Here is a 25,913-nt window from a genome sequence, read left to right as displayed (position 1 = left end):
TAGTAGGGGTAGGATTGGTTCGTCATCGATCGGAGAATACCCATGGGCCGAGCTTCTTGAATGCATAAAGGTAATCTCTTGCAGGACTACCTTGCTCTCTGTATCAGCATGCAGTGACGATGGCTCTGCTCGATGATGTGAAAGCGTTGTGTGTACATACCGGGTTGTGCAGCAATATTGACGAACAGACATGATCCTGTACGACATTTCGCTTCTTTAACTGATACGCTGTAATGACCAAGTTTCGCTAACTAGTATCAACTAGGGTAGTCAGCCCATACCTTGCTGGCACGCTTTTGATAGGTTCAGCCCCTTCAGGCTTAGCCTTGGAAGCTACTGAGCAATTAGTCAGACCTTGGGGAAAACGTGGCCATGCCCATGTGTGTCCATCCGTAGGGCCCACCGGTGTCAGGAGAGCAGGCAAGAGATCAGCAAACACCAATGCCAACTCGTTAAAGAACGGGTACAGGGATGGACCCAGAAGTGGGTTCCTGTACTGATCAAAGAATCACCTGGTGCTTGTCCAACGGGTATGACGACGCTTCTGGCCTTTCCCAGCGCTCTAGCCAGTGGATAGGCGATATCGATGGGAGGATCGTCCTACAGGACCATGATCAGAAGGATTAAAAGGGTTAACGAAAGTGCAGGTTCTACTGGATGTGCTAGTCGCCTGCGGTCAAGGGGAAATGTATGTAAACGGATCCTAATGCAGCCAGGCTAGTACATATCGGGGTGCATGCATATGTATAAGCAGCGCAGCCGGAATGGATGGCTGATGAGTGATCACTCAATACGCCAGGCACCAAGGTTGCTCCTTGCATCGCAGCACGGGGTACTGAATTACTCTGTAGTTACCAGAATAAACGAAAAGCCTTGAGATCGTCAAGCCACCCCAGGAAGGCTAAACCAGGCGCCATGCAACATGGTAGTGGTTTACTCGTACCCATACCCATGCACATGCAACCCACCATTTTTAGAGGCGTGGGGTCCAGCGTCATTCATCACGACTGGACAATTTTCATGCACATCAAGATGCGATTCGTCGTCTCCATCAAGAGATCAATCCACGTATGTCATGGAAGTCCCCCATTTGGCATCTGCTATGACCGAATAAGCAAGTAATGTTATCCTGGCAATCTTCACGGGAATCGTACAACTTTTCTTAACACCCTCACGATCAGACATGCCCGGGAGCTAAACTGTCGAGAAAACGTCCAAATTTCTTTCTGCGCTTGGGCCTCTTCGAATTAACTACTAGTGTACAAGTATATGTCTTATAATACACTGCTGTGTAACCACAGCAAATCGATCGCGGTATTGTACAGCTCAGACAATGTGCACCTATTTGAAATCCCCTCGTCCAGCTGAGCGATTGGTCGCCTGATATTGCCGACCGCCCCAATTGATAATCATACATCGAATCGTACATTGCTGTTCCAAGCATTCTATGTGCCGTAAACTTCGTATCCACGTAAACTGATCTGTCGTCCGTGCTCTGCCCGAGCTCGGCTGAAGGCGTTGCAATTCTTCCGTCATTGCTCGAATTTGTGCTCATTTTTGGCCGGCACAGGACTTCGCTGCACAGGACTTCGGTTGATCACTGGAGTGGCAAAAGTGACGGGGCTCCTCGATATCATTGTAATGGAAGGTGTGGATTGGCTGTACTCGAATTCCGACCCTTGATCTTGTGGCATCCAATTATCAGTGGATGGAGCTGCTGAGGGCCCCAGCTGTAAGGCTCCCTGGTGGCCTGGGGTGGGAATGTTCGACGTCGCACTAGCGGTCTCGGGATGAAGCTCTTCCCATTTACGTTCGCAGTATTTTGCAGGCCATTTTTCCTGAGCGCCAAACTCGAGCATCTATTATGCTGTCAGTTATTGCATGGGAAGGAGGGAGCAGGCCCGCACGAACCTTTTGCGCAACAATTTCGAATTTCGACTTCTCCCAATAATCGTAAGCGGCTTCGAGCGCCGAAATGTCATCTTCCGTCCAGGTCCGTAGCCGCTCACGTAGGCGCTTATGTCGCATCTGCAGTGCTGGTACTTGATACGTGCGTCCCAGCCGAGTCTCAAACTCTCTAGCGATGTCCTTCCATGGCAGATTCTCCTCGTGTTTGAGTTTTAATAAAAGTTGATCTTCTTCTGAAAGCTCGGTTTGAGGACGATTGGCTCCAGAAAATTGCGAATTCTGGTTGCTATTCGAGCGGTGGCGTTGCGGCGATCTCCCCGTCTCAGACTGATCATCATTTCGTAGGCGTTTGCCGAGCCGCAAAGGCGCACTGGCAGGATGAGGGGCGATTGGGACAGGTTGTGATATGAGAGTAGGTGGCAAAGCAGACGTCTGAGGTGTTGGTGGCATAGATTGTGGTGCTGGAGCGGTGAATGATCGAACCCGAGACGTTGCGGATTGATCATACCATGCCGTCTTGTTCGACATGCCCAGACTGGGACTGGAAACACCGGACAGAGTAGCGCGAGAAGGGGGATTGGCCGTGGCATGGCTAATTCCCAGCCCTTCCATTGAGCCGCTGGTCACGGCTGTAAAGATGAGATCCTCAACGCCATGGCCAAAAGCAGGGCTCATTCGCGGCTGGAGGTACCCCGAGCCATGAGCCACGCTCGAAGTAGACGGTGGTAGAGTCAACGTAGGTGTGTGATCGAACGGGTTGCTGTAATGGGAAAACGGTGTCTTGTACTAAGGTTAGACCAAGTTCTCAAGGTTGCAATAAGCTCAGGATGTAGATCTGAATTGGCAAAGAACACAAAAACTGCAATTCAAAGCAGCAGACTTCGAACTTGGTCATAGACATCTGTTGATCTGAAGACTCGAAACACGCAAATACAAGCTAGGAGACGCTGTGCAGGAGAATGTCAACGTACCTGTTCAGGCCAGTCGTCTTCCAAGAAGTTGCTCATGTCCTTCAATCGACTTTGAAATAGTACATCCACCATTGGGCTAGAAGCGATACTCGACTTCATCAAGTGTTATGGAGAGGTTATATAGAGCGGAACAATGTCCGAAATGGCTGAGTCCGGCCGAAGGAGCCAAGACCTTAAGGCAAATTAGGCAGCATTAACGATGACCAAGGAAAGGAAACAAACTCCGAGATCGATGGTAAGAAGGAGAGTGGCACTCGAAATGCATAAACAAGATCAGTTGTTGAATTACTCAGGGTGGTTATGTATGCAAAGCTGCGAGGCCCAGGGACGGGATACAGTAGGATATAAAGCCTGCAGCTATATATTACCCTGACAGGCCGTTGAACTGATCCTTGGATGCGCGCCGCATAGGACTGAAGACTGTCCTGCGCTAGTAGGGCGTAATAACCTGAGTATTTCATTACGCCGCCCCCGGCCAAGTGATGGTCGATGATTGTCTCCAGGAATGGAACAGGCGGATTCGCTAGGTTGCGAAGTCTAAGTCTGGAAAACGGGCGAAGGACGTTTCAGGATTTCGACCGTGCCACCTGGCGAGGATCCTCTCAGCCCCATGGTGCATGGCACTAGATTGTGATGATATGGCTCTCCCTGCTATTAAGCGCCGCGGTATAGTTGTTAATCATGTCCAAGTGCCGTTCCTTAGACAAGTTCCCATCGACTTGATTGTGGGCTTGTAGCGGCGTGGACCGTGCTGGGTAAGGCTTTGCCATGGCCGCCCCCACTTTTCGAGCTGCCATATTAGGAACTGGCGCGTACCTGAGTGGCACAAGTGTCTTGGTTCCGTGCGACGCATGCTAGTTCTACAGCTTGTCACTCTTACGACGTGTATGAGAAAGCTGAATGATTTGCTGAATGTGTTGCAGCAGACGGGAGAACACGGATGAACGGGAAGCCCGATGCCAAGAACGACTTTGCGATTCTTGGGAGAATCCAGCGAGATGGCATCGGGTGGCGGGAGAAGATAGAACCGAATGATACTAATCCCAATCCCGAGGAGGTTGCCGTCAGCCTCGTCATAGAGGCTGACCACGACCGGAGGAGACGATTGGGCCCTGTCCTCTGCATGGGAGGATCGTCTCGCGCCTGTTTGAGCAGAGCAACAATCGTACTGTAATTGGAAGTGCAGGGCTGGTGGCCATGCCGTATTCAAATCTCACGTGGAATCAAATAGCATGATTAATAATAATTAAGCAAATTCCTGCATGCTAAGACACAGCACTACACTTCAAAGTTTAACAATTAAGTCCGAGGGCTCAAATGGGTTTGACAAGGTGCAACATGGCCTGGTAAGTTACAGCGACTAGCCAGGTGCTGACTCACCAGGTCTACTGGCTGTAACACCTTGTTAATTGAAGCACTCCTAGATTAAGACTTGAAATGTCAGATTTAGGCACCAGGAAGCTGAGCAGAAACCGAAGGCTGAGAGACGGAATACGGCCCAGGCACATGAGTAGTACTCGAGCAGCACCAGACAACTTGTAAGACACAGCCTGAATCCTCCTCGTACCGTGAGATCCCGTACTATCTAGATTGAAGAGGTTTGAAGCCGCGCTTTAGTCTTCGCTCTGAGTCAGTCCTGGTTCTGTGCAGCCACCTCCAGTACTAGTAGCTGTTCCAAACCATGGCTGCATCCCTACCCCCTTGATGCTGACACAAGAGGTCGCCGCATTGTAAAGCTGATGACTATGCAGACTGCATCGCACAAGACCGACACGTGGAAGGGGAATCCCGGTTAGCCCAGCCTCAGAAACCGCCCCTTGGCGGCATGCTTATCAATACTATTGTTGCACAATCGATTGACTTATTATTGCTTAGATCAAAGCATCCTGGCACCATGCTACCACTCTTTGTCGTCAACCTCCAAGCAGGCACGGGGTTTCAGAAAGTGTTGACTTGCTGTTCTGCCAATCACCGTCAAGGGAACGACCTAGCTGTCACAACTTGTCATAGTATGGTGATTATTACTGAAATCATTGCATCAATGTGAAACTGGGCGATATATCTGGCAACAGCAACACCGCTTCCTGTGACAAGAAGGTTAATGAAACACGCATTCTACACTACTATCTATGGTGAGGGAGGGGCAGGGCTGAGGTCTCTTGTGCCCACCTTTCGTCTTGCAAAAACTACTAAGTTAGTATTTACCTGTCATTAGTTTTCGTCTGCAGTTACGCCTCAAAGCGTGACCACTTTCAACCTCACAGCGCAAGCTAGTTAATCTCCAAATCACACTGCGATCTTCACCCTCTTCCAATGGCCTTTCTCCTGACGACTCCAATTTTAGCCATTGTGATTTCAAGCCATTGCATCGCCATGCAGTTGAAAGGCTCTGCAAGCATCACTAAATACCAGCTAATCTTTACTGCTGACATTGTGCCGCAATAAAAATCGCAGGCTGCGGCTACAATACCAACCATACAATGCCTTCTTCAGGATCCTAGATCCTTGCCGTGCCCCAATGGTCACTTCTTAATTCATGCTCTGGTTGAGTCTATGATTAAAGCATTGTTCACCAAACTTGCTGGTTAGATCTTAGACCACGTTTCCCTTATGCTTGATGAGCAGGATTGCCAATTGTTGAACAGATGGATCCGCATTCATACTCGTTCATCTGCCAATACAAAGCGCTTTTCAATGTCTGTTAGCTTGTTTGCGACAGTTTCGAAACGCCGTATCTTGCATTGGCATAAACTTCGTGCTCAATTTCTTCTGTCCGCTATCTATTCCATAGGACTCTTAGGATGTGACTATACGCTCCTTCAAGACCGTCCAGGATTACAGATGGTACAGGTTTGATGCTCCGACCGCGAGTCCAGATCAGCTTGGCTTTGGTCTGCGCCTTCAGCTTGTCTTTGACAACCTACACTTTAACTACTTGAGATGGGTGATGACGCTGTGAATTAGGCACCAACATACCGTGCCAAAATTAATGCCGCATCGATGAGATTACTATCTGTGCTAGACCTGAATCGACACATCCATCTAGCTACGCCGCAACAAGCCTATAGCTAGTTTGCCCGGTGTGAGGTAGACTAAGATAATCGAGGGAGTTCTGCCGATAGGCACATTTTCAAATCCACCTCACAGTACTTCGCGGCCGAAATAACAATACATGCAAACTCAATGCAGTGCATGCTTTCTAACTTCAAACTCTCTAGCTTTTCCAGTTCCGTCTCCCGTTACAATGCTCTGTCTCTGAGGAAGCTCAAGGCAAAAGAAGATCCGCACAGATCCGCGCCAACCACGCCGACCACGCCGGGCTGATTGGCAGTATGACGCCCTTTCTTCCATTTCTCTTTCGAAGTGCCACCTGGTTGGCACGGAAGGAGATTTTGTGTCAGACCTGAACAAAACTTTGAGATTCCCTAAGTGTGTACATGGCCGAGTGACGTTGCGGCATGGCTCTATCTCAATTTGCATCGATGTGAGATACTGCTAGGGAAGGCATACCACGACGCTCTTGCAGGTGATGTAATTCTTTCTGCTGGCGAGCTCAAGCAGAGCGGGATTTGGTCGCGTTAGTCAGTCGTATCAGAGGTATCAAGTCTCTATGAGTCTGGGACCTACAGCTGATACATTCAGTACACCAAGACTTTCATCATGTTCGACTTAACATTCGTCTTTTACCAACGAGCAGCGCTACCGCCTTGTTGTCCTCTCTACTTTTTCGAGTGAACAGCTGGTCCACTTACACGATCTTACACGCCACATCAGGTTGAATGACCCTTCGCAAAGTCTCTATTTGGCGCACTTGTTAAGAGGAAGATGGACCTTCTAGACGATCTTCTCAGTAGTCGACATTTGAGCAAGAGCTGTCAGGCATGCAACAGCTGGGTAGCAGGGACCAAAGCCAGTAATAGCACAAGGAGCTTTGAGAGGCCAACAAGCTCTCATCCGGCCATACAGAGGCTGTTTCAATGGAAGATTGCTCACTATTCATACTGGTACCACAAAGTGGTCCTCCATCCGCTCAGATAGGACAGATAGAATTGAAATACTTGAGCGACCTGAAATGCTGCTTTATGTAGAACTTCTTCTTTGGGGTGACCGAGGAGTAATACATGCTCAAGAAATGCAAATCTGCCAAAATATTCCTGCCCAGGACAAATCACCACAGCTGCGCTGTTGAAGTTTTATATCATTGAGGATAGGGCAGGCATTGATTGGTCACTGCTGGGCACGGACAGCTTTGCAGCATGCAGCTTGTTGAGCCACGCACACCACTTCAATTCATCGGAATCGGGACCGAGGCCACCTTTACCAAAACTACAGGATGAAAAGGCAATGAGCGGGTTCGACGCTACAGCGCTGTTGCTATCTGATCGTTAGGGAGACGCCATGAGCTCTCCATCCTAAGAAGACGAGCTCTACTACCAGCTCTGTCCTACATACTATCGCGTACCTGCACCACATCACCTTCTCCATCACCATGGCGCCCGACATGAATGCCTTCCGCCGCATGGCCGACCTCTGCCACACCGCTTCGAAATGTATCCTCATCTTTGCAATTCACTCAAACAGAAGCGCGGAAGGTATGGACTGATGGAAGCCCATCCACCACCTTTACCCACATCTGCCTACCCTCTGACACCCCCATTCCAGGAATCTCTCTCCTTACGCAAGCGCTCTACATCCTCGTCTTCCTAACCCGCTACCTCGACCTCTTTTGGGTTCCCCCCTCCTTCTCCTACTGGAATTTCGTCCTCAAAAACTTCTACATCTGGTCCAGTCTCTACATCATCCTCCTCATGCTCCGCATCTACCCTCGCACCCGCGAACGCGAAAAGGCGTGGAAGCTCGCCATCTACGCCCTCATCGGCAGCGTCGTCATCGCCCCTCCCTTCACAGTCATCTTCAAGAAATTTAGCGTGGTGGGCATGCTGTACACCTTCTCCGAGGCGCTGGAGAGCGTGTGTATCCTGCCACAGCTGTTACTGCTGAGGCAGACGACAGTCCCGACGGTGATTACGTCGTTTTATCTGGTGACGCTGGGGAGCTATCGCTTCTTCTACATCTTGAATTGGATCGTGAGGGCCGCGGGCCAGGAGCATTATTTCGATCCGATTAGTTTTACCTTTGGAGTGATACAGACTGCTCTATATATCGACTTCGCTTGGGTGTATTGGACGAGACAACGGGTGAAGCTGAGGGGCGGTGGTGTGGTGGATAGTGATGATTTAAGAAAGAGCTGGCTGGTCGGTGGGTTGTTGGGAAGGGGAAGATCGAGCGCTGATCTGGAACGGCCGAGTGGCGGAATCGATGATCACGAAGAAGAAGATGATATCGAGGCAGCAGCAAGGAGAGGTGGCAACATACCAAATGTAGACGGAAGTACAAAGAGACCAGCCCAGCCAAATCGATGGGGCAAGCGCGGCGTCAGTGTCAGTGCTGATGATACATTGGAGGAGCATGGACAAACACGCAGCAGTAGGCAACAACCAAACAAAAAGATACCAGCGCCAATATCAACCACAGCTGCCAATGAGGGCGGTACTCCACAGGAGAGGACAAGCATGCTGAGGCAGCCGGATGAGTTCCTTGACGACGACGACGATGTCATTGACAATGCCCAGCCCTTCTCCGTGGGAGACGGAGACGGAGACGCCGATGTGGTCACCCCTACAACATCTGCTGGGAGTGGTCAGCAAAAGACGGTGCTCAATAGCGGAGAGGCTTGGAGTGGAGCTGGTGACAGAAAAGCTGGGAGTGGGAGAGGGAAGTAGCGACAATGAAGCTGGATTGCAAAACGTTTTCGTGAGGCAGGCAAAACCACTCCAGAGTATTAGCATTACCTCTCATCCACTATCCGGAGAAGGAAGGGTAGGCTTGGAAAGTCATTCCGATCAAGGATATCGAGATGGGGGGCAGCAAAGGGTACGTATCTACCACGCATCGTATAGCATACGAAAGGAGGAGCGTTGAATCAGTCAAACGGACTGGCAATTCCACTGTGAACAGCAAGGAAACGAGCGAAAACGAATGGATCGGTTGTATGGACACTACTCCTCAAGTTATTATATTCTCGCTTTGCATTTTCTTGTCCTTTTTCCTCCTGCAGCTCCCTTCCCCATCTCCTAATCTTCAACCCAAGAATATGCTACAACTTTTCTTCTATGATGGCCCAGTTCCGCACCAATTCAGTCAATCAATCAATCAATCAATCAATCAATCATAGACACGTGAATGCATAACCGGAATTGACCATAAAACGTAATGCAAGAAAGCAAAAACGCCCCCATCCAAATGCGGTGCTATGCCAATAGCGATGATGCCCGGAATCGGGAATTGGGAAACGACATGACCTAGTAGTCATCCTCCCAGGTACCAGTACCCAAAGCCGCGAGGCCCCTTATCTCAATCTCAATCTGTGGTGCACCTGACCACTCTATGCCCACAGAAGAGAGTTATGACCATTTTCCGTTGAATTTTCCCCTTTCCTTGGTGTTTTGCTTTCTTCCCTTCCATATTTCTTCTCCATTTTCCCAAAAAAGTCACTTACCTTGATTATGGCGCTGGGAAAGCGACTCGTTTTTCCTTCCTCTGCCCGGCCTCCGTTGGACTGCCATCCGAAGATGATGATCCTTCTTCCTCGCTATGGCTCGTCGAGTCCACTTCAGCATCAGCAAGCGCTTTTTGCGCCCTTTGCCGCAACTCTTCTGCCTCGACCGCGGCTCTTTGAGCTCGGATCTGCTTCCGCCACATCGAAGCATACCTGCCACTCTTCTCGATGAGTTCCTGATGAGTACCTTCCTCCACTACTGACCCTTCAGAGAGGACGAGGATCTGATCTGCTTCAGTGATTGTGCTGAGACGGTGTGCAATGACAATGGTGGTGCGACCGGTCGAGATGGTCCCGAACGCCGCTTGGATTTTCTCTTCGGTTTCAGTGTCCAGAGCGGCTGTGGCTTCGTCCAGGAGGATTATTCTAGGATTCTTAAGAATTGTCCGGGCGATGGCAACGCGTTGACGCTCTCCGCCAGAGAGTCTGACTCCACGTTCTCCCACCTTAGTGTCATATCCATCGGGAAATGCCAGGATTCTGTCATGGATCGAGGCGGCCCTGCATGCGGCGTAGACCTGATCATCGGTCGCTGATTGATTTGCATATTTCAAATTGTACATGATCGACTCATTGAACATGTTGCAGTCCTGCGGCACCACGCCCACGAACTTGCGGAAAGAGTCGATGGTGAGTTCTTGTACGTCTTTGCCGTCAACGAGAATGCGTCCGGAACTTGGATTGTAGTAACGGAACAGCATGCGGAAGCAGGTAGTTTTGCCACCTCCTGATTCTCCAACAAGAGCAGTGGTCGTGCCGGGCTTGCAACGGAAGCTAAGATTGTTCAGCGCGGGTTTGCGCTGGTCATAAGCAAAGCTAACATTGTCAAAGATGACCTCGCCATAGCACTCTTTCAGTTCTTGGACATTGGGAGCGTCAACCACGGTTGGCTGCTCCTTGAATAACTCGAGCATGCGCTCGGCGTTGATCAGAGAGGTCTGAATAGCTCGGTAGAATGTGCCAAAGAAGTTGAGGGGAGCTTGAAGCTGGGCCATGTAAAAGAGCAGCATGGAAAATTTGCCGACGGACTGATAGCCTTGAGCTACACGATAAGCCTCAATGAAGCAGGCGACCATGAGACCAAGCATAAACACAAATCCCTGTGCTGTATTCATCAGTCCCAATGTCACTTCCAGCCAATAAGCAAACCTCTGCATGGTCAAGATCGAGGTGCGGTATCGATTGAACTCGTACTCTTCGGCATTGAAGTATTTGACGGTGTCCCAAGAGTGTAACGAGTCGTTCTTGACAGCCTCCACCTCTCGGTCAGCGTTCACGGTGTCCCTACGCAGAGCTACTCTCCACTGCGCAAGACGAATGGTGACGTAGATGTACAGGAACGTGACGATTGCAACCACCAGACCCACATAAACGTCGAACGTGATGGCAAGAAAGACAACTGCCACAATGAGATCGAAGATCATTGGCCCCACAGAGAAAGTGACGTAGGAGAGAAAGCTGTTGATAGAACTGCCTTTGTTCAATGCCGAGATAAGCTCGCCTGTTCGCTTGCCCGTGTGAAATTCTGCTGATAATCCATGAACGTGCTGAAAGGCAGCATTTGAAATTGCGCGATAGGAGTATTGTTCCACGGGGATCCAGAGTATTGATCGAGCAACGGCGAGCAGGCCTTGTCCTCCTTGCAGCCAGCGGCAGAGAATATACAATCCTATTAGAAGCCAAGGAGTTTTGACCTGCTTCTCTGGCCCACCAACCAGAGCATCGGTAATCTTTCCTACCAGGATCGGCACAAACACGTTGATGACGCGTTGGGCAATCATTATAGTAAAGCAGCTCAATGCAATCATTTGCAATTTTCTTGATTTGGCAGGCCACAGATACGGAGCGAGCACCATGTATCCTCTCAAGTATTGATACCAATTTACATTGGGCGTGTCCTTCGGTTTGGCCCAGGCATCGGTCCGCTCCTTGGGCTCCGACGCCGTCTTCCGATCAGCAGTGCCGTAAGCACGTCTGTCTGCATGACCTTTCGGATGACCATTTGCCTCGCCAACAAGCAATGGCGTCTCATCTTCCAGATCTTCCGGAGTTCCCGGTTGCGTCTTCGCACCATAGCGTCTAGATATACTGACGACGAGAAACAGGAGGGCCAGACTTAAGAAAAGAGCGACCCTTGCGAAATTGACAAGAACCTCAACTATCTCCCAAGGAGTAATGGTATTCCGTAATTTGCCTCCTTCCGGATCCCCAATCATAGGTTCATGATGTTGAACTGTGTCCACGGAAAGAGTTGCGCCAAGCATGATGAGTTCCAAAGGAAGAGAAACGAGCCAGGCTAGAAAATGAGCCACCGTAGGAGATGGTTTACTGTCAATTTGAGAAACCAATACAATGCCCCAGACAAAGAAGGATGCCGCAACATAGATCTGGAAAAGTGAGTCAACGATGTCAGGTAGTAGGGAAGCGAAAGAGCGCACTCACCACAGCTGCCTGTCCCGGCCACCATTTCTCGCGGAAATATATTATGGTCTGAAGAACGACAAGGATAGCATTGATGGCAAAAGTCATCAGGGCGAGTAGTCCAAGCCAGTTGAAGAGCAGCTTAACGTTGGGTGAGAAGTCGTGGACTTTGGCAGCTTCCTTGACCTGCTGCGAAGATTGCCTCCGTTTGGGTAATGGCCGGCCACCGGGGCCAGATTTTGCGTGTACTTCAACATCATCACTTGGCGGAGCAGTTAGAATGCCACGGGTAACGAAGGCGACGAGGAAGACAACAAGGACGAGAGGAGGAGCAGTGGTCTGGGCGAATTTCAAAACTTGCCGGGATGTTCCCAGCGACACCCGAAGGGCCGAAAGAGACATTATGGTAACAAGCTGGCCGTGAGAATAGCAAGTGACGAATGGTCGCGAAGGTTGTCGGACCTTGTTCTTGTATCGGAGCTGAAGGTCTACTTGTGGGGCAAAACATGTCAAGGTAAAAGTGCCGGACTACAAGCTGCGGGTAGATGCGAGAGCCCCGACTGTGTCCAGCTGACACCGAGCGAGTGTGGCGAAGAGTATGAAACAAGAAAAGGAGCAATATGCATTAGAAATGGTAGAGGATCAGCATCAGCCACCCGAGCGGAATGGAAGGTTTCTGTAAAGACAATGCTGCAAGGACAAAAGTCATCGGCCGTGGCTTCTCAAAGGCAGTGAATGATGCGGATGGGAGATGTGAAGGTCGAGGAAAGAACAGCGATTGTGGAGAGAAGAAAGGTGGCAAGGGCCGGTGATTAATAGTAGTCTTCAAGGTAGTGGATATGGAAACATTGAACCTTGGAACCATAGTCTTTTGTCCGGTGCATTTCTGCATTTCTGACTTTCTGCATTTCCGCATTTCTAGGTGTAGAATCCGCCGACCGCGTTGCAGGTACCTCGCTAATTACTGCTGCCAGCGTGTGCATCGTGCATGACGGGCTTGACAGCATCTCAATCTCAACACTCACCGACCCGAGTTGACATTGATCTAAGGACCAAAGAGCAGCCGAATCGAGCAGGCGAATCGAGCAGCAGAGCCTATCACGGCATCCTCTATCGACGCCATCCTGCTGCACTCCACCGACTGCCTGGGACAGCAGCGTGATCGCGGGTCAGAGCTTCCGCCCGACGCAGCCCCCATCACCTCTCCCGGGGATCGCGCATGGGTCAGCTTCCTGACGAACTTCTCATTCGGTCTCTGGGACCGTTTTCTGCCATACTAGTATAACCTCTCCCTCTTATTCATGACCACGTGTGCGCTCCCGGCATGGCGGGTAAGGAGCCGCTCATGAGGTGGAGGCTATCCCCGAGCTCCTCTGCTTGCTTCTGTGGGCTGGGCCATGGGTCAACCCCGGAGACGACCTTTAGCCAGCCAGAATCCACGCTGAAACATGCCTGATTCGGGGAGACTGAATCACTCTACTCCAGCACAAGTACTCCCTCCTCCCCCCCCACCTCTACCACCAAGTCGAGCCATCTCCCATCGTCCCGGAGTTCTACAACGTTTTATCGCTCCTCTTAGTCTCGGCCTAACCCAGCGCCTTCCCATCGGCCAAGGACATCAATCATCAGGCGCACGGACTCAAGATGAGCCGACACGGCTGCATACCTACACGTAAGGATACGAGAATCTGTATTGAGAAAGGCACGGACTGACGCTTCTATCAGACCCTTGCTTGTGCAAACTGTAGCCCACAAAACTGGCATACCTATCGCTGCGGTCGACATATCCCCCAACAAGACGCATGCCATTCTTGCCGGCAAGGAGATCCTGAAAACCGTTCGAGTTGCAGACCGAAAGATTACTGAAGATCTGAATCTCAGATCTGCTGTCATATCCTATGCCTCAGCCCATGGCTCTCACAATGGCACAGCCATCGCCTCGCAACGAAGAGACTTTCTATCCGCAACAGACGTAAAGTGGTCTCATGCTGAATACGACAGCATCATTGCTACGGCGGCAAACAATGGTCGTTTATCAATATACGATGTGAAGAGGCCGGAACAAGAGCTCCTATGGCTGCACGAGCACACGCGGCAGATTCATACGCTTGGGTTTAACCCTTTTCAAGGCGCTTTACTGCTATCAGGCAGTCATGATGGAACAGTCAAGTATTGGGACCTGCGAATGTCCAGCCGCGAAAAATCATCCCACACGCTGAAAAGTACAAAGCAGTTTTCGGGACGAGCCGAAGCAGTGCGTCACCTGAGATGGTCACCTATAGACGGGGTAGAATTCATCACATGCACCGATGGTGGGACAATCTTTAAATGGGACTCACGCAAGATGGACCGACCAGAGCTGAGGATCAATGGACACGAAAAGGCCTGCTACTCCGTCGATTGGCACCCTGATGGCCGTCATGTAGTGAGTGGCAGTGCAGATAAAAATGTTAAGGTTTGGGATTTCAAAAACCCGGACCGAAGACAAAAGCCATGCTTTCAATTCCGAGCTCCACAGGTTGTTATGAATATTCGTTGGAGGCCAGCCTCATGGTCGTCTGCGTTGCACAGCAAAGGTGACTGGCAAAGTACCCAGCTCGCTGTTGGCTATAATGCAGACGATCCTCGTGTTCATATTTGGGATCTGCGCCGCCCATTAATCCCTTTCCGCGAACTAGATAGATACAACAGCCCGGCTACGAGCTTGTTATGGTGCACCAAAGACCTACTCTGGACTGTTGGTAACGAAGGCATGTTCACGCAGACAGACGTACATTATTCGCCTCAGCCACCGGAGCAGATCAGTCCTTGCACAATGGACTGGCTGCCAACAGGCGAGTACGTTGTTTTTACGGAGAATCAAGGACGTCGCCGTTCGATTGAAAGCGATGATCCACCGGTCGGCTCTCGCAATACAGGTCGTGATGACTTCAGCAGCGGAGAACAGGTTATGACTAGCAGAAGCATGACGGATGACGAAGGAATTCACGAGCATCTTCTTGGACCGATGTACAAGCGTGCACAAGCGAACAGAGGCTCGGTTCAAGCTGCCAGATCACTGGGTAATACCCCACCGTCGAGAGATGACCCAAACACAGTAATGCCTCTGGACAAGACTATTTATGATGAGAATAACATGTTCCACAACGGACAGATTGGAGTCGTTGGCAAGACGACAGGGGCCGCCATAGATCTACCTACGTTTCAATATCTGGCTGAAAATTATGCAAGACCTGCCATAGAAGCAGAGAGAAAGCAAAACCCTGCAGAGATCTTGAAACGTCTGGAAGAGGCTTTCAAGACCAACGGTGACGTTTGCGATCAAGTTTCGATGCATAGACTCGCTCAGACATGGCGTATTCTTGGGGCTGTCATTGTGCCAGAACTTCAAGCCTGGGCAGACCGGAACCGCCGTGAACGGTTGAGTCAGACCCTCAAAGGCTCGAGTCGGGACGATGAGACCGACGGCCTTATACCTGGAATCCAGCTGCCACCTGGCAGCAGCAACGGAGCTGAACGGTTCGAAAGGCTGCTTGGAACAACTCAAGCAGTAAAGGGAGATCGGTTCAAAGAGATTGTTCGCAGCGAACGGGGAAAGCTGAACCATGAAGCTGAGAGCACGTCGAATATGGCAACTCCCCTAGCAAGACCAATGCCCGATTCGATTGTTCCTGGTCCTAGCAAATCACCGCGTGCCTTGAGCCTGGATGACCATTCAGACGCAATACCTCAATTGCCTCTTTCAGTCATAGCTGCCCATTCGACCGCAGCAGTTGCTTCGCGAGTGTTGAGAAGTGACGTTGACAAGAGTCTGGGCACTGTATCTACAGATGACGCTCTGAGTCCGGATCGACCAGGTGACGCGGCCTACGCTACTACGAAACTGCCTGAAGGCCATATATCGACGCAAGCAATTGGGCCACAGACTGTAAAGAGGTCGAAATCAGATTGGTTTTCAGCGGGAGAATTTAGGAGTGGCGATCACCATCGTCGAGAGCATAACAAGCGAGCAGCCCTGCTTGATTACAAAGCTCAGCCAAAGACGATCCTGCACTTTGATAGCCCATACGAGGAGACTGCTCAGAAAGGCCTAGCCATCACCAGTAATCGCCACAACTCAGCAGAGAGCCTTGAGATGTTTTCCGAATCCACCAGCGGCTCGCACAGAGCGAAGTCCCTCGTCTCGTCCGAGTCTACAGGGGCTAGCTACGAGAACAAGGCTTCCATCGCTTCCGACGACTGGGCCTATCACCACCGAGATAGCCTCGAACCACATTCATCACCTGAGGATGCCCAGAGACACAATTCAAGGATGAAAGAGCCAAGAGAGCAGCAGAGAAGTACCAGTCGGAATTCAGACAGATCAACCTCATCATTTCCAGACGCACCATTTGATTTCGAACAGCCACCTACGAAACACCAACCCCACGGTTGGGTGCGTGCTGTGAGTCGTTCCCCGCAGCCCCTGAATCACCAGCGCTTGACAGACAGAGAACCATCGCCATCGCCATCGCCATCGCCCACTGCAGACGAGCTCCAGTCGCCTCATTACGTCTATACCGATTTTCAACCCCTCGACCTTCAAGACTACTACATCAACGACCAGGCGAAGCCCTGGTCTGCGCTACCGCTCGTTTCACAAATGATTGCTTTTGACCTCGATCTTGGTGAAAACCATGCGCAATTCTCCACTCATCTGCTCATGCACATTCATCCGTTCTTCTTCCACCATAAATACCGGAAGAAGCAACCTCCTCCTGGCGCATTGGCGCTACCTCAAACAGTCGCCGATCGACTCCTTCATCCCCATCTCTCACATCGAATAATTGAATCAATTTTCCAACAGCATCATACACTCCTAAAGTCCCTCTCTCTCCACCTCCCCGCCGCTGAGCTCCGCAATCTCTGTGTCGAGTTTGATATCTCATCAGTTTACCGTAGCCGCATCAGGCCAGATGAGGATCCAGAGTCCTCCCTCAACGATGGCTATTCCCTCCAGATTACGTGCACAAACCCGAACTGCTCTGCCCCTCTCACTTTCGATTCCACCTCTTCATACATGATACCCTTATCATGCACCCGCTGCTACACTCCTCGACCTCCCTGTCCTATTTGCCTAAGCTTGCAACATCCATCACAACAACAAGCAACCCAGCTGTCTAGCAGACATGCTGAAACAGCAGGAACCGACACAGCCGGCCCTGCGCATCTCTGGACCTTCTGCCAATCCTGCGGCCACAGCGCCCACATGTCCTGCATGGAGACATGGCTCGGCCGAGCTACAAGCCAAGGCGAATGTCCCAGCGCCGGATGTGGACATGATTGCGCGCCGGGCGAGGTCAGAAGGAGAAGAGTTGCAGATCTTGCCGCCGCTGCGGTTGCTGCTGCTGCTGTTGTGGTGGTGGTTCAAGGCGACAAGCAAACCACGGGTGAGGCTAAGGGTCGGAATGATGGTGGTGGTGGTGACAAGAGGAATGGCGGATCGTCGATGAAGGATACGTGGAGAGCGCCGCAGAGTGCGGCGGTGGAGAGAACGAGGGGCCTGCTGAGGAGCTCGGTTGCTTCGACGGCTGTGGGGACGGGGAATGGTAGTGGGTCGGAAAGGGAGGTTGGGAGGGGTGGTGCTCCTGCTGCTGCTGGTGTAGGAGGAGGAGGTGGAGGAGGAGGATCGCCCATTGGGAGGAAAGTGGTTAGGTTAATGACACCGGGAGAGGAGATGTCCAGAGCTGTGGACGAGCCAATTCTTTCATGAGAGTACTTATGCTGGACCTCTCCACCGTGATCCGCGCATATTAGGTTTAGCTGAAGCACCTTAATCGATTTGCATGCAAATGCTTAAAGGCACTCCAACCCCCTCTCTCTGGTTTGCTCGGATAAGTTAGATCACGAGGTGATCTGTCAACGGTGGACAGTGCTATTTATCCACTGCGCGACGAGCATTTCCTCTTCAAGAGGTTAAGAAAAACGGGAATCGAAGAGTCAAACTTCAGAGCTCTGTAATTGTAGCTAGCTATGCTTTGCGAAAAAGCGATGATGATTCGTGTCCCATTCCCATGTTACCGGTGCCTGCCTGCTGTGCTCTGCTCGATGGGGGGTATCCTATGCAGCGCAATAAAAAGCAACAACAAAAAGCAAAAGCAAAAGCAAAAGCAAAAACCAAATACCAAGCTCGTTTCCCATGATCCATCCCAAACAAACCTTCGCTACGGAATTTGAATCACCGCAGATGCAGCGCCCCCATCAACGAAGACGTCTTCTTCACCGCTGAGGGGAGGACGTGCGCCAAACGATCCCTGGTCTCCTCTGCCTCGAAGGAGATGAGGATATCATCTCTTTCATCCCCCTCGGGTGTCTCTTCCACGCAGAGGAAACCCTTCTTCTCATCACCACCATCCTCCGGTGCTGGAGAAGGTGGACTGATCTTCACCTCCACGAGCTTGATGCTGTATTTGCCCTTGCTGTTTGAGCGTTCGAAGACATCGTTCCCATCCAGCCCGAATTGCATCGCTTGGCCTCCGTCTTCGAAGTACGTGAGCATTTGCCATCTCTGCTTGAGGCTGTCGTGCAAGAGCTGGATTCTCGTCACACCAAAGTCGGCCTTCTTGGTGCGGAGGCCGGTGCCGCGGGAGACGAGGAAGGAGGATGCGGTGCCGTCGAATAGCACTTCGGAGCCGGTTAGGCACTTTTGGAAGGTGTGCAAGTCGTGTGGGGTGGCGAAGGTGTATTTCCATGTCGTTGGGTGCGTGCGGGATTGGGACAAGATTTGCGTGGCGATAGCTGGGGCGGTAGGAGGTGCAGCGCGGAAGCGGAGGGCTATGCTTATATCTTGTTGCGCGTTTCGAAGGAGGTGGAGCATTGTTGGGTCGGTGGTGTTTAATGCCATGTAGACTTGCGATCGTCCTGTAGTGGTGGTTAGTGAGGGTTGACAGGCAGGAGAGTACCCGCAGAAGTGGACGTACCCTGTGAGAGCCTGTCGGCAAATACACCATGGGTGGAGAAGACACTGGTATTGATAGGGGCAGGATTTGCTGTGTTGGTGATATGATCCCGTCCCTGGTTTTGGCCCTTGTCGATCGTGATCTGAACATTTCTCCATGGTGCGGCACTGAAAAACATCCTAGCCTCACTTGAGGACGGTTCGATAGAAAATGAATGCAATGGTACGTTCTCAAAAGGAGGCTCTTGATTGGCAGAATGATTGAGGCTTGTGAGAAGTTCGTAGAACCCATTAAAATCTTTATTGCGTGGAAATTGAATGAGAAGTGATGCCCGCCGGTAGTCCATCAGTTCGACTAGTGGAGGATTGTTGTCGTGGGAAGAGTGTAAGAGGATCGGTTTGTCCCCGCCGATATGCACATCGAGAATCCCTAAATTGGCAGCATAAGGACTGAGGATTACACTCAGCCTGAAACCTCGATGGGCTTTACGAGTGGTTGATCTGTCTCTAAGCAGCTCGGTCTTCTCGAAGAGGAAGATCTCGCAGTCTCGTTGCTCGCCCACATACGGAAAACTGTTGATTTTCTCTGTAGATCTGCGCTCAAAGGTTTTCGCTGTAGCCTTGAAGACTAATATCTCGCGGAAGTTTGCATTTCCCTGGACATCAAGTACCGTCCCAGATAATGCTCTCTTGGCAAGATCGTAACAATCCTTCAGATGAAGGAAGTCGGCCTGCTGTAACTGGATCTGGAATTGAAATCCACCCGTAGAATTGAAGAAGACGCTAGCAAGTGTCTGCTGCCATTCTATGCGGTCACGATGGACAGGATCTGTTTCGAAAACGACGTTGACATCATGGTCCTGACTGGCCATGAATAGCACAAGCGCGTGCGACCCTCTTCGACGGGCAATTGTCAATATACATGGTACAACTGCCGTACGTTCTTGGTTCTGGAACCGGCCGGAAATATGACAGAACATGGATCTCATCCGGAACGTATTGGTAGTACTATTTAAAGGGATGACTTCTGCAAGATCGAAAGGCTCGACAGGCGTTACGGTGTGGTCCATCCGAATCCAGGGTGGATTCGCAGAGCGAAACCAATCAGCGGCTCCAGGTTCTAAGACCGCGTGTGTGAGCCAAATTGTCGAGTCGATCCCCGGAGACAAAGGTACATCTTCAGAAGATGGTGCCATGAAGCCGTTCCGACGAACCGCTGCCACAAGGCTCTCAAGTCGTTTCGACAGGTCTTGCCAGTATTGCAAAGTTCGCGAGAAGCGCGAAAGAGGGTCGGACTCTATCAGTCTACCTATGGCTTCTTGATTTGATAGATCCAGCGATTCTGCTTTAGCATAGTCCAAGAAAATGTCTTCGAGAATCCAGGCTGTCTTCGCAAGGTCCACGACGGCTTGCATGAGTCGTCTGCTCGTCGAAATCTGCATGATATTGACTCCTTCTTCCAAGTCTCTCCTCAATAGCTTGAAGTTCGTTTCGGCAGTCAGGAACCACCAAGCAGCAGCTCGCATCCATCTGGATAAAGAAGCATCCAAGCCGGGCCCCGTGTTTTCTGCTGATAGAACAAATAGCCCATAGTAGCGCCGGACACGTGACCTAAACTCAGCCAGAGCATCTTCTGTCGATTCAGGAGCTGATGGTTTAGGAACAGGCTTGCGTCTAGGTGATGTTCTTGAGGATGTTGCTCTGTGGCTGAGGCCTTGTGCTACTTCGAGTGACTGCTCGGTGCTTCCGTATGATGAGGATGAGGAGGGCCTTGACGGTGATGGAGAATGACCCTGAGGAGAGAGGAGATTAGCTAGGGCGCTGGGTGAATCCTCCCGTTGAGCTTGTGGCGCCACTGATGTAGCTGGGAGATATTCTCGAGAATTTCTAGGCGGTGTCGCATTCTGCCGATGAAGTATGGATTCAGGTGGAGAATCTCTGCGGGCGGAAGTTAAAGCTCGAGCCTCCTCTTCTAGCATTTTCTGTTTCAAACCTGTTGCTGAAGAGAGCCGTAGCCCGGGGTTAGATTGAGCTGTAGGTTGAGCTGTGTTTCTGCCTGTCACAGTACGCTCGAATCCCGCATCCTGCATGCTTTTGCTCGCAGCGATAGCGCTCTCTCCTGGTCTTGTTGCCTCTCCAAGGCCTGTAGGAGCTCGCACTAGGATCTGAGGCCGGAATTCCTGTCCTGGCGGATCGGTAAGAGTGCTACTTGCATGGATATTAGTTTCTGAGACGGTAGCTGCAGACGCTGCTTGGTTCTGAGGACGCCCATCGTGAGCGAAAGTATGCGCAGACACAGACTGCCTTGTCTGATGTATTGATAGCGTAGGGGCCTCAGCCTCATTACCACCCTCACCTATGATCTCAGGAGCATTCTTAGTAAAGCTCACTGTCAGTCCTTCTCGCCGCCTAGGCTTTGTTGGAACGTAGACCCCTGTGGCTTCCTGGTCATCAGTAGGCTGAGGGACTGCCTCTCCTGATGTGACATTTTGTGCCTCTGGCCAGCGAGGTGATGACGATACGTTAATTCTAGGAACCGGTTTTCTTGTTGGGGAGGGAAATCGTGGCAAGACATCACCTCCTTCTCCCGGAGACTTCAACAAAAAGTCGTTAAGAGCCTCATCGTGACCGATCTGCTTCGCCTTTGGTTTATCTGGTTTATCTACCTTCTTCAATAGTCGATCACGGATGCGTTCTCGTCTAGACGGTTTGCGGCCTCCACCGACAAAGTCTGCCTCCTCGCCCTCCTCTGTCATTATGCAATGGATAAGGCATTGAGAAGGGAGGTGTTACACTGGAAGTTGAAACCTATCCCAGGCAGCACGAACACCGCGCTTGGGGCGGCTGCAGAGAAATGAAACTGACAAGGAATCTGGTGTGCGGTGTTTGGGGTGCCCTTGCTTGCCATGACACCTAAGGAATGCCTAATCGGGCCCAAGGAATGTGGCTCCGGGCCCTGGCGGCAAATCTTTCCCCGCAGCTTGGGGGCCAAAATTATCCCCTTCCCCACAAAGCATTGGTCCTCTGATGCAAAAGTTCACTCAGGTATGTTGTACAGATGCTGATCTGCCAGGTGTGCTAAGAGTTCTGTTGGTTAATGATGTGGACAGCTTGAAGGAATTCTCGTACCTAGTCCACAGAAGGACTCCAGGTTGCAGGTGGATTGCTCTGTGCAAGAACTCTAGGGCAGATGACATTCCCAAATCAATCACGGAATAGCGTTCTTTCTGCCATGACGTAGAATTCACATTCGTTCATGGACCTTTCTCTGTCTCTTGAAGAGCGCATACGGCGGCTGCTACTCTACCTCGTTGAAGATCCGCAAAGTATGGACTTTGGCACCACCGGGTCGGGAGGAGTTGAGCTTCTATCAGCCCACCAGCCCACCAAAAGTGTACACTACATGTTCAGCGTCGTGCCAAAATTATGCAACAAAGCCGGCTTTCTGCATGGCGGTGCTGCATCAACCCTGTTAGATACTCTCACATCCACAGCCCTGCTCACTATCGCAAAGGCAGGATACTGGGAGATGCTGGGGGTTAGCCGAACGTTAACGGTCACGTTCTTGAGACCTCTTCCGCTAGGTACGAAAGTCTTCGTTGACTGTGAAGTGGTCGCTGTGGGAAAGAGCATGGCGAACCTCAAAGGCACAATGAAGAATGCAGATGGGAAGGTATGTATCACCTGTATTCATGACAAAGCAACTTTAGCGGGACCAAAGCTATGAGCTCAAGGACAACCTCTTCGTCCAAACACCAAGACTTGCAGCGTGGACCTGCTTGCTGGGGCAGTGACAGGCATCGCAAATCCTCCCTTGGAACCAAACATATTGGGATAGAATCTTCACTACCCAAGAAGCCTTTGATGTACGGTTATGACGACATCCGAGAGGGACATGACACTTACAAAGGAAGCTCAGCAAGATCTTCCAGCTGAGATACACTGCCAGCAGTGTCTGTGGCATCGCATGGTTTATCATTCATCAATATAATGGTTCATTTCGGTGCTTACCAACTGAGATTGCGTTTGACAGGCCAGACCAGACAACAGCTCCAACGTGGGTATGGCTGTTTCAATAACGAGGTTGCGAAGTGGGTTTCATGGTCTTCGATTGAGGTTTTAGAGATAACGGAGCAATCAAGATACAGCTACAGTGATATATGACAATGAACCCAGAAATGATTTCTCAGAAAACTACGACAGGTGTAGGTGCGATACACAGCAGACACCCGGGACCCAAATCTTACATTTAGACAAGAGATCTGGTCTATACTAGTTAGATTTGTCAGGAAGATCCGCATATGAACTGATTAACTATATGCACCAGAAGCAATAGAGAGCAGGGTGCTGTTCGAAAGCGGGATTTCCCTCCTTACACTTATGCAATTGTGTTTTCCCTGGACCACCTCAAACATAATCAATCCATGTATTCAGTCTTCTTCCTGCTGAGACTTCTGCTGGTAAGGCATCAGGCCACATGCCGGAAACCTGGGTGCACAAGACTCTCTCGAGGGAAGACCCCAGAGGATGCAATGCTTCCCTCTAGGTTGATCTTCAGAATGAAGAGCAGCTAAAAAGTAGATACCCGCATGAGCCGGAAGCTCATCAGCATACTGACCTATCAAGCAGGTGCAAGTAGGTAAACGCAGCAAGATGGATATAAACATAGAAAGCACAGCATCCACAAGCTGTCTCAGGAATATCCATCAAGAGGAGCAGCAGACGCCTCATCTGTGAAAGCTATCTGATGGTTTTTTTTAAAAAGGAAAACGAAGACTGCACTGTAAAACATGACCTCTCCCTGTTGAGGAGCAGAGTTGGACTTATCATCACACCTTTTAATGGTACCTGTCTGCAAGCAAGCTCATTAATCTGGGTCAATAGATAGGTGGTAAATTGTGACTCTGCCAGCATGGTTTACCACTGTTTACCGCTGTTTACCACTGTTTACAACTAATGTCCGAGGTAGATATGCAATGTGGTGTCAGATTCAGACACACACCGGAGATGCAACTTCCAGTTGGACCCCCGGACCCCAGCCTACGCCAAGACAAGCTAGCTCTAGTCAGTCATGCAGTACATTCTTGTTCTTGTTCTCTGGCGGGCCAGTCCTCGAATTCACTTGTGCATATGGAGTATGCCCTCTAAATGCCAGCTCCCTACCCTCGAAGTCATCCGTTGCTACATTGTTCTCTATTTCTGACTTGGTTCACACTAAGACTAATCATCCACTTTCAGCAAGTTTCCCAACAGAATGGGCAAGAAGAAGCGTGGTCATCCCGATGTCGAGGAGATTCTCAGCAGGCCATGGTGCTACTACTGCGAGCGCGATTTCGATGACCAGAAAGTGCTTATCAATCATCAAAAGGCGAAGCACTTCAAGTGCGAAAGATGTGGCAGAAGGTTGAATACCGCGGGTGGTCAGTGGCACATGTACAGATGTCGGCATTCTCAGCTGACTCGTCACAGGTCTTTCGGTACACATGAGCCAAGTGCATAAGGAGACCCTTTCTGCTGTCGACAACGCCTTACCAAATCGTGCAGGTCTTGATATAGAGATCTTTGGTATGGAGGGGATCCCAGAGGACATCATACAACAACACAATCAGCGCGTTCTGACGCAGTATCATCAAGCTGAGGCAGAACGTAGGGTAGCAAGTGGCAGTGCTGGAGGTGCTGGTGGAGCTGCCGCAGGAAGTCAACCGAAAAAGCCTAAATTCGAGTCGCCTGCCGACCTGAAAAGGCGCCTTGCAGAGCACAAAGCTAAGCTAGCAGCAGAGCAACAAAATGGAGGAAGTAGTGGCGGCGCCAGCAGCGGTAGGTCGAGTCCAACAACTTCTCTACCATCTTTACTTATTCAAGCAGCAGGTTGCATCTCCGCAATATCCGCCGCCGCAGCACTTCAATGGAGTCCCTGGGAACGCCTCTTTCAACTTTCCCGGAGGTTATAGTCAGCCTCTTCAACAGGGCCCTCCATTCCAGCCGCCGGGTGGTGCTTTTGTTCAGCAGCCACCATTCTCCCCGCCGCCTTTTCAAAATCAAGCCCCGTATCCAAATCCGCAATATCCGCCGCAAATGACGCAGACAAGCCCGCAACCATTCCAAGGACCGTCTCTAGGCGGACCTCATGTGGGCCCTCCTCGTCCATTTGGAGCGGGATCCCCCGTTCAGCAGTTTGGCTTCCAACAACAACAGCCACCTCGGATTCATACCCCACCGCAAAGCAGCGCACCTCCGCAACGATCACTATCGGGCAGTCTCCCGCCAGCTCCTGGCCTTCCACAGCGGCCAGCGTTTGGTGCGCCACATGTCAATCATTTTCAAATGCAGCAAATGCATCAAGGTCAGATTCCTGGTCCTCCCAATCAGCCGGTGAATCAAGCCGCTCCTGCAGCAACATTGCAACCGAACAGCCTCCCACAACCGCCAGCTGTACAATCGCAAATCACGCAGCAGTTGCGGAGCAACGAAACATCTTTAGACGATCTCATCCTGGGAGCTTCGAAGCAGGCGGAAGAGGCAGTAACGGCGCAAGCAGCAGCTGAAACTCCCAAGGCCGTTGACCAGCCTTCTAAGAAGCCTCCGGAAACCCCTGCTGGTGAGCCTGCGGAAGAAAAGAAGGACAAAAAGGAGAAATCAAAGGCCGCCCATCTTGTATATTCTGACCAAGAAACCAGTCCAGAGGAGAAGATGGCAAGAATGCCCAGGTACGCTTTCACTCCAGAAAAAGCAAGGTAGATGGGTCGGGCATTTGCTACTGCTACAGGCGTTGTGATGATTCACCGGAACAACGAAGTTTTATCGGCCATCACTGGTGGGTTCCTATCACACCCTGATCATCATCAAAAGCTGTGCCATCGGAAGCGTGAAGGGCATGCTTTTCAGCTAAGTCTATTGAATCTCCCAACACACTTACCGCTTTTCCCTGGCCGACCGTTTACAGCTCCCTTTAGTCAGATGAATAATCGAAGCGTCTGCTGTGGCAGCTTGAATCATGTCTGTTATGGGTGAGTCAGCAACGAGGGTGCGGCAGAAATTACTGATCAATCAGTATGAG

General features: G+C 50.8%; 6 protein-coding genes across 6 annotated transcripts; 3 read left to right on the top strand and 3 right to left on the bottom strand.

The window, feature by feature from the left end:
- Positions 1-1,532: 1,532 nt before the first annotated feature.
- Positions 1,533-2,915, bottom strand: EPUS_02970 (uncharacterized protein; the record flags this gene model as incomplete). The annotated part of the gene is made up of 3 exons (XM_007804057.1): positions 1,533-1,859; positions 1,912-2,694; positions 2,880-2,915. 3 exons carry the CDS (start codon positions 2,913-2,915, stop codon positions 1,533-1,535), a joined length of 1,146 nt encoding a protein of 381 aa, XP_007802248.1.
- A 4,453-nt stretch (positions 2,916-7,368) lies between these two features.
- On the top strand, positions 7,369-8,662 carry EPUS_02969 (uncharacterized protein; the record flags this gene model as incomplete). The annotated part of the gene is made up of 2 exons (XM_007804056.1): positions 7,369-7,471; positions 7,542-8,662. 2 exons carry the CDS (start codon positions 7,369-7,371, stop codon positions 8,660-8,662), a joined length of 1,224 nt encoding a protein of 407 aa, XP_007802247.1.
- A 781-nt stretch (positions 8,663-9,443) lies between these two features.
- Positions 9,444-12,321, bottom strand: EPUS_02968 (uncharacterized protein; the record flags this gene model as incomplete). The annotated part of the gene is made up of 2 exons (XM_007804055.1): positions 9,444-11,885; positions 11,941-12,321. The coding sequence occupies 2 exons, from the start codon at positions 12,319-12,321 to the stop codon at positions 9,444-9,446; spliced, it is 2,823 nt and encodes a 940-aa protein (XP_007802246.1).
- A 1,046-nt stretch (positions 12,322-13,367) lies between these two features.
- Positions 13,368-17,671, top strand: EPUS_02967 (uncharacterized protein; the record flags this gene model as incomplete). Its single annotated transcript, XM_007804054.1, has 2 exons — positions 13,368-13,591; positions 13,645-17,671. The coding sequence occupies 2 exons, from the start codon at positions 13,368-13,370 to the stop codon at positions 17,669-17,671; spliced, it is 4,251 nt and encodes a 1,416-aa protein (XP_007802245.1).
- Positions 17,672-18,136: 465 nt separating this feature from the next.
- Positions 18,137-21,612, bottom strand: EPUS_02966 (uncharacterized protein; the record flags this gene model as incomplete). The annotated part of the gene is made up of 2 exons (XM_007804053.1): positions 18,137-18,819; positions 18,879-21,612. 2 exons carry the CDS (start codon positions 21,610-21,612, stop codon positions 18,137-18,139), a joined length of 3,417 nt encoding a protein of 1,138 aa, XP_007802244.1.
- Positions 21,613-24,110: 2,498 nt separating this feature from the next.
- On the top strand, positions 24,111-25,594 carry EPUS_02965 (uncharacterized protein; the record flags this gene model as incomplete). The annotated part of the gene is made up of 3 exons (XM_007804052.1): positions 24,111-24,276; positions 24,326-24,673; positions 24,768-25,594. The coding sequence occupies 3 exons, from the start codon at positions 24,111-24,113 to the stop codon at positions 25,592-25,594; spliced, it is 1,341 nt and encodes a 446-aa protein (XP_007802243.1).
- Between the last annotated feature and the right edge of the window lie 319 nt (positions 25,595-25,913).

The sequence above is a fragment of the Endocarpon pusillum genome, assembly GCF_000464535.1.
Source record: "Endocarpon pusillum Z07020 unplaced genomic scaffold scaffold2751, whole genome shotgun sequence".
Taxonomy (NCBI): domain Eukaryota; kingdom Fungi; phylum Ascomycota; class Eurotiomycetes; order Verrucariales; family Verrucariaceae; genus Endocarpon; species Endocarpon pusillum.
This window is presented reverse-complemented; position numbering and strand designations above follow the sequence as displayed.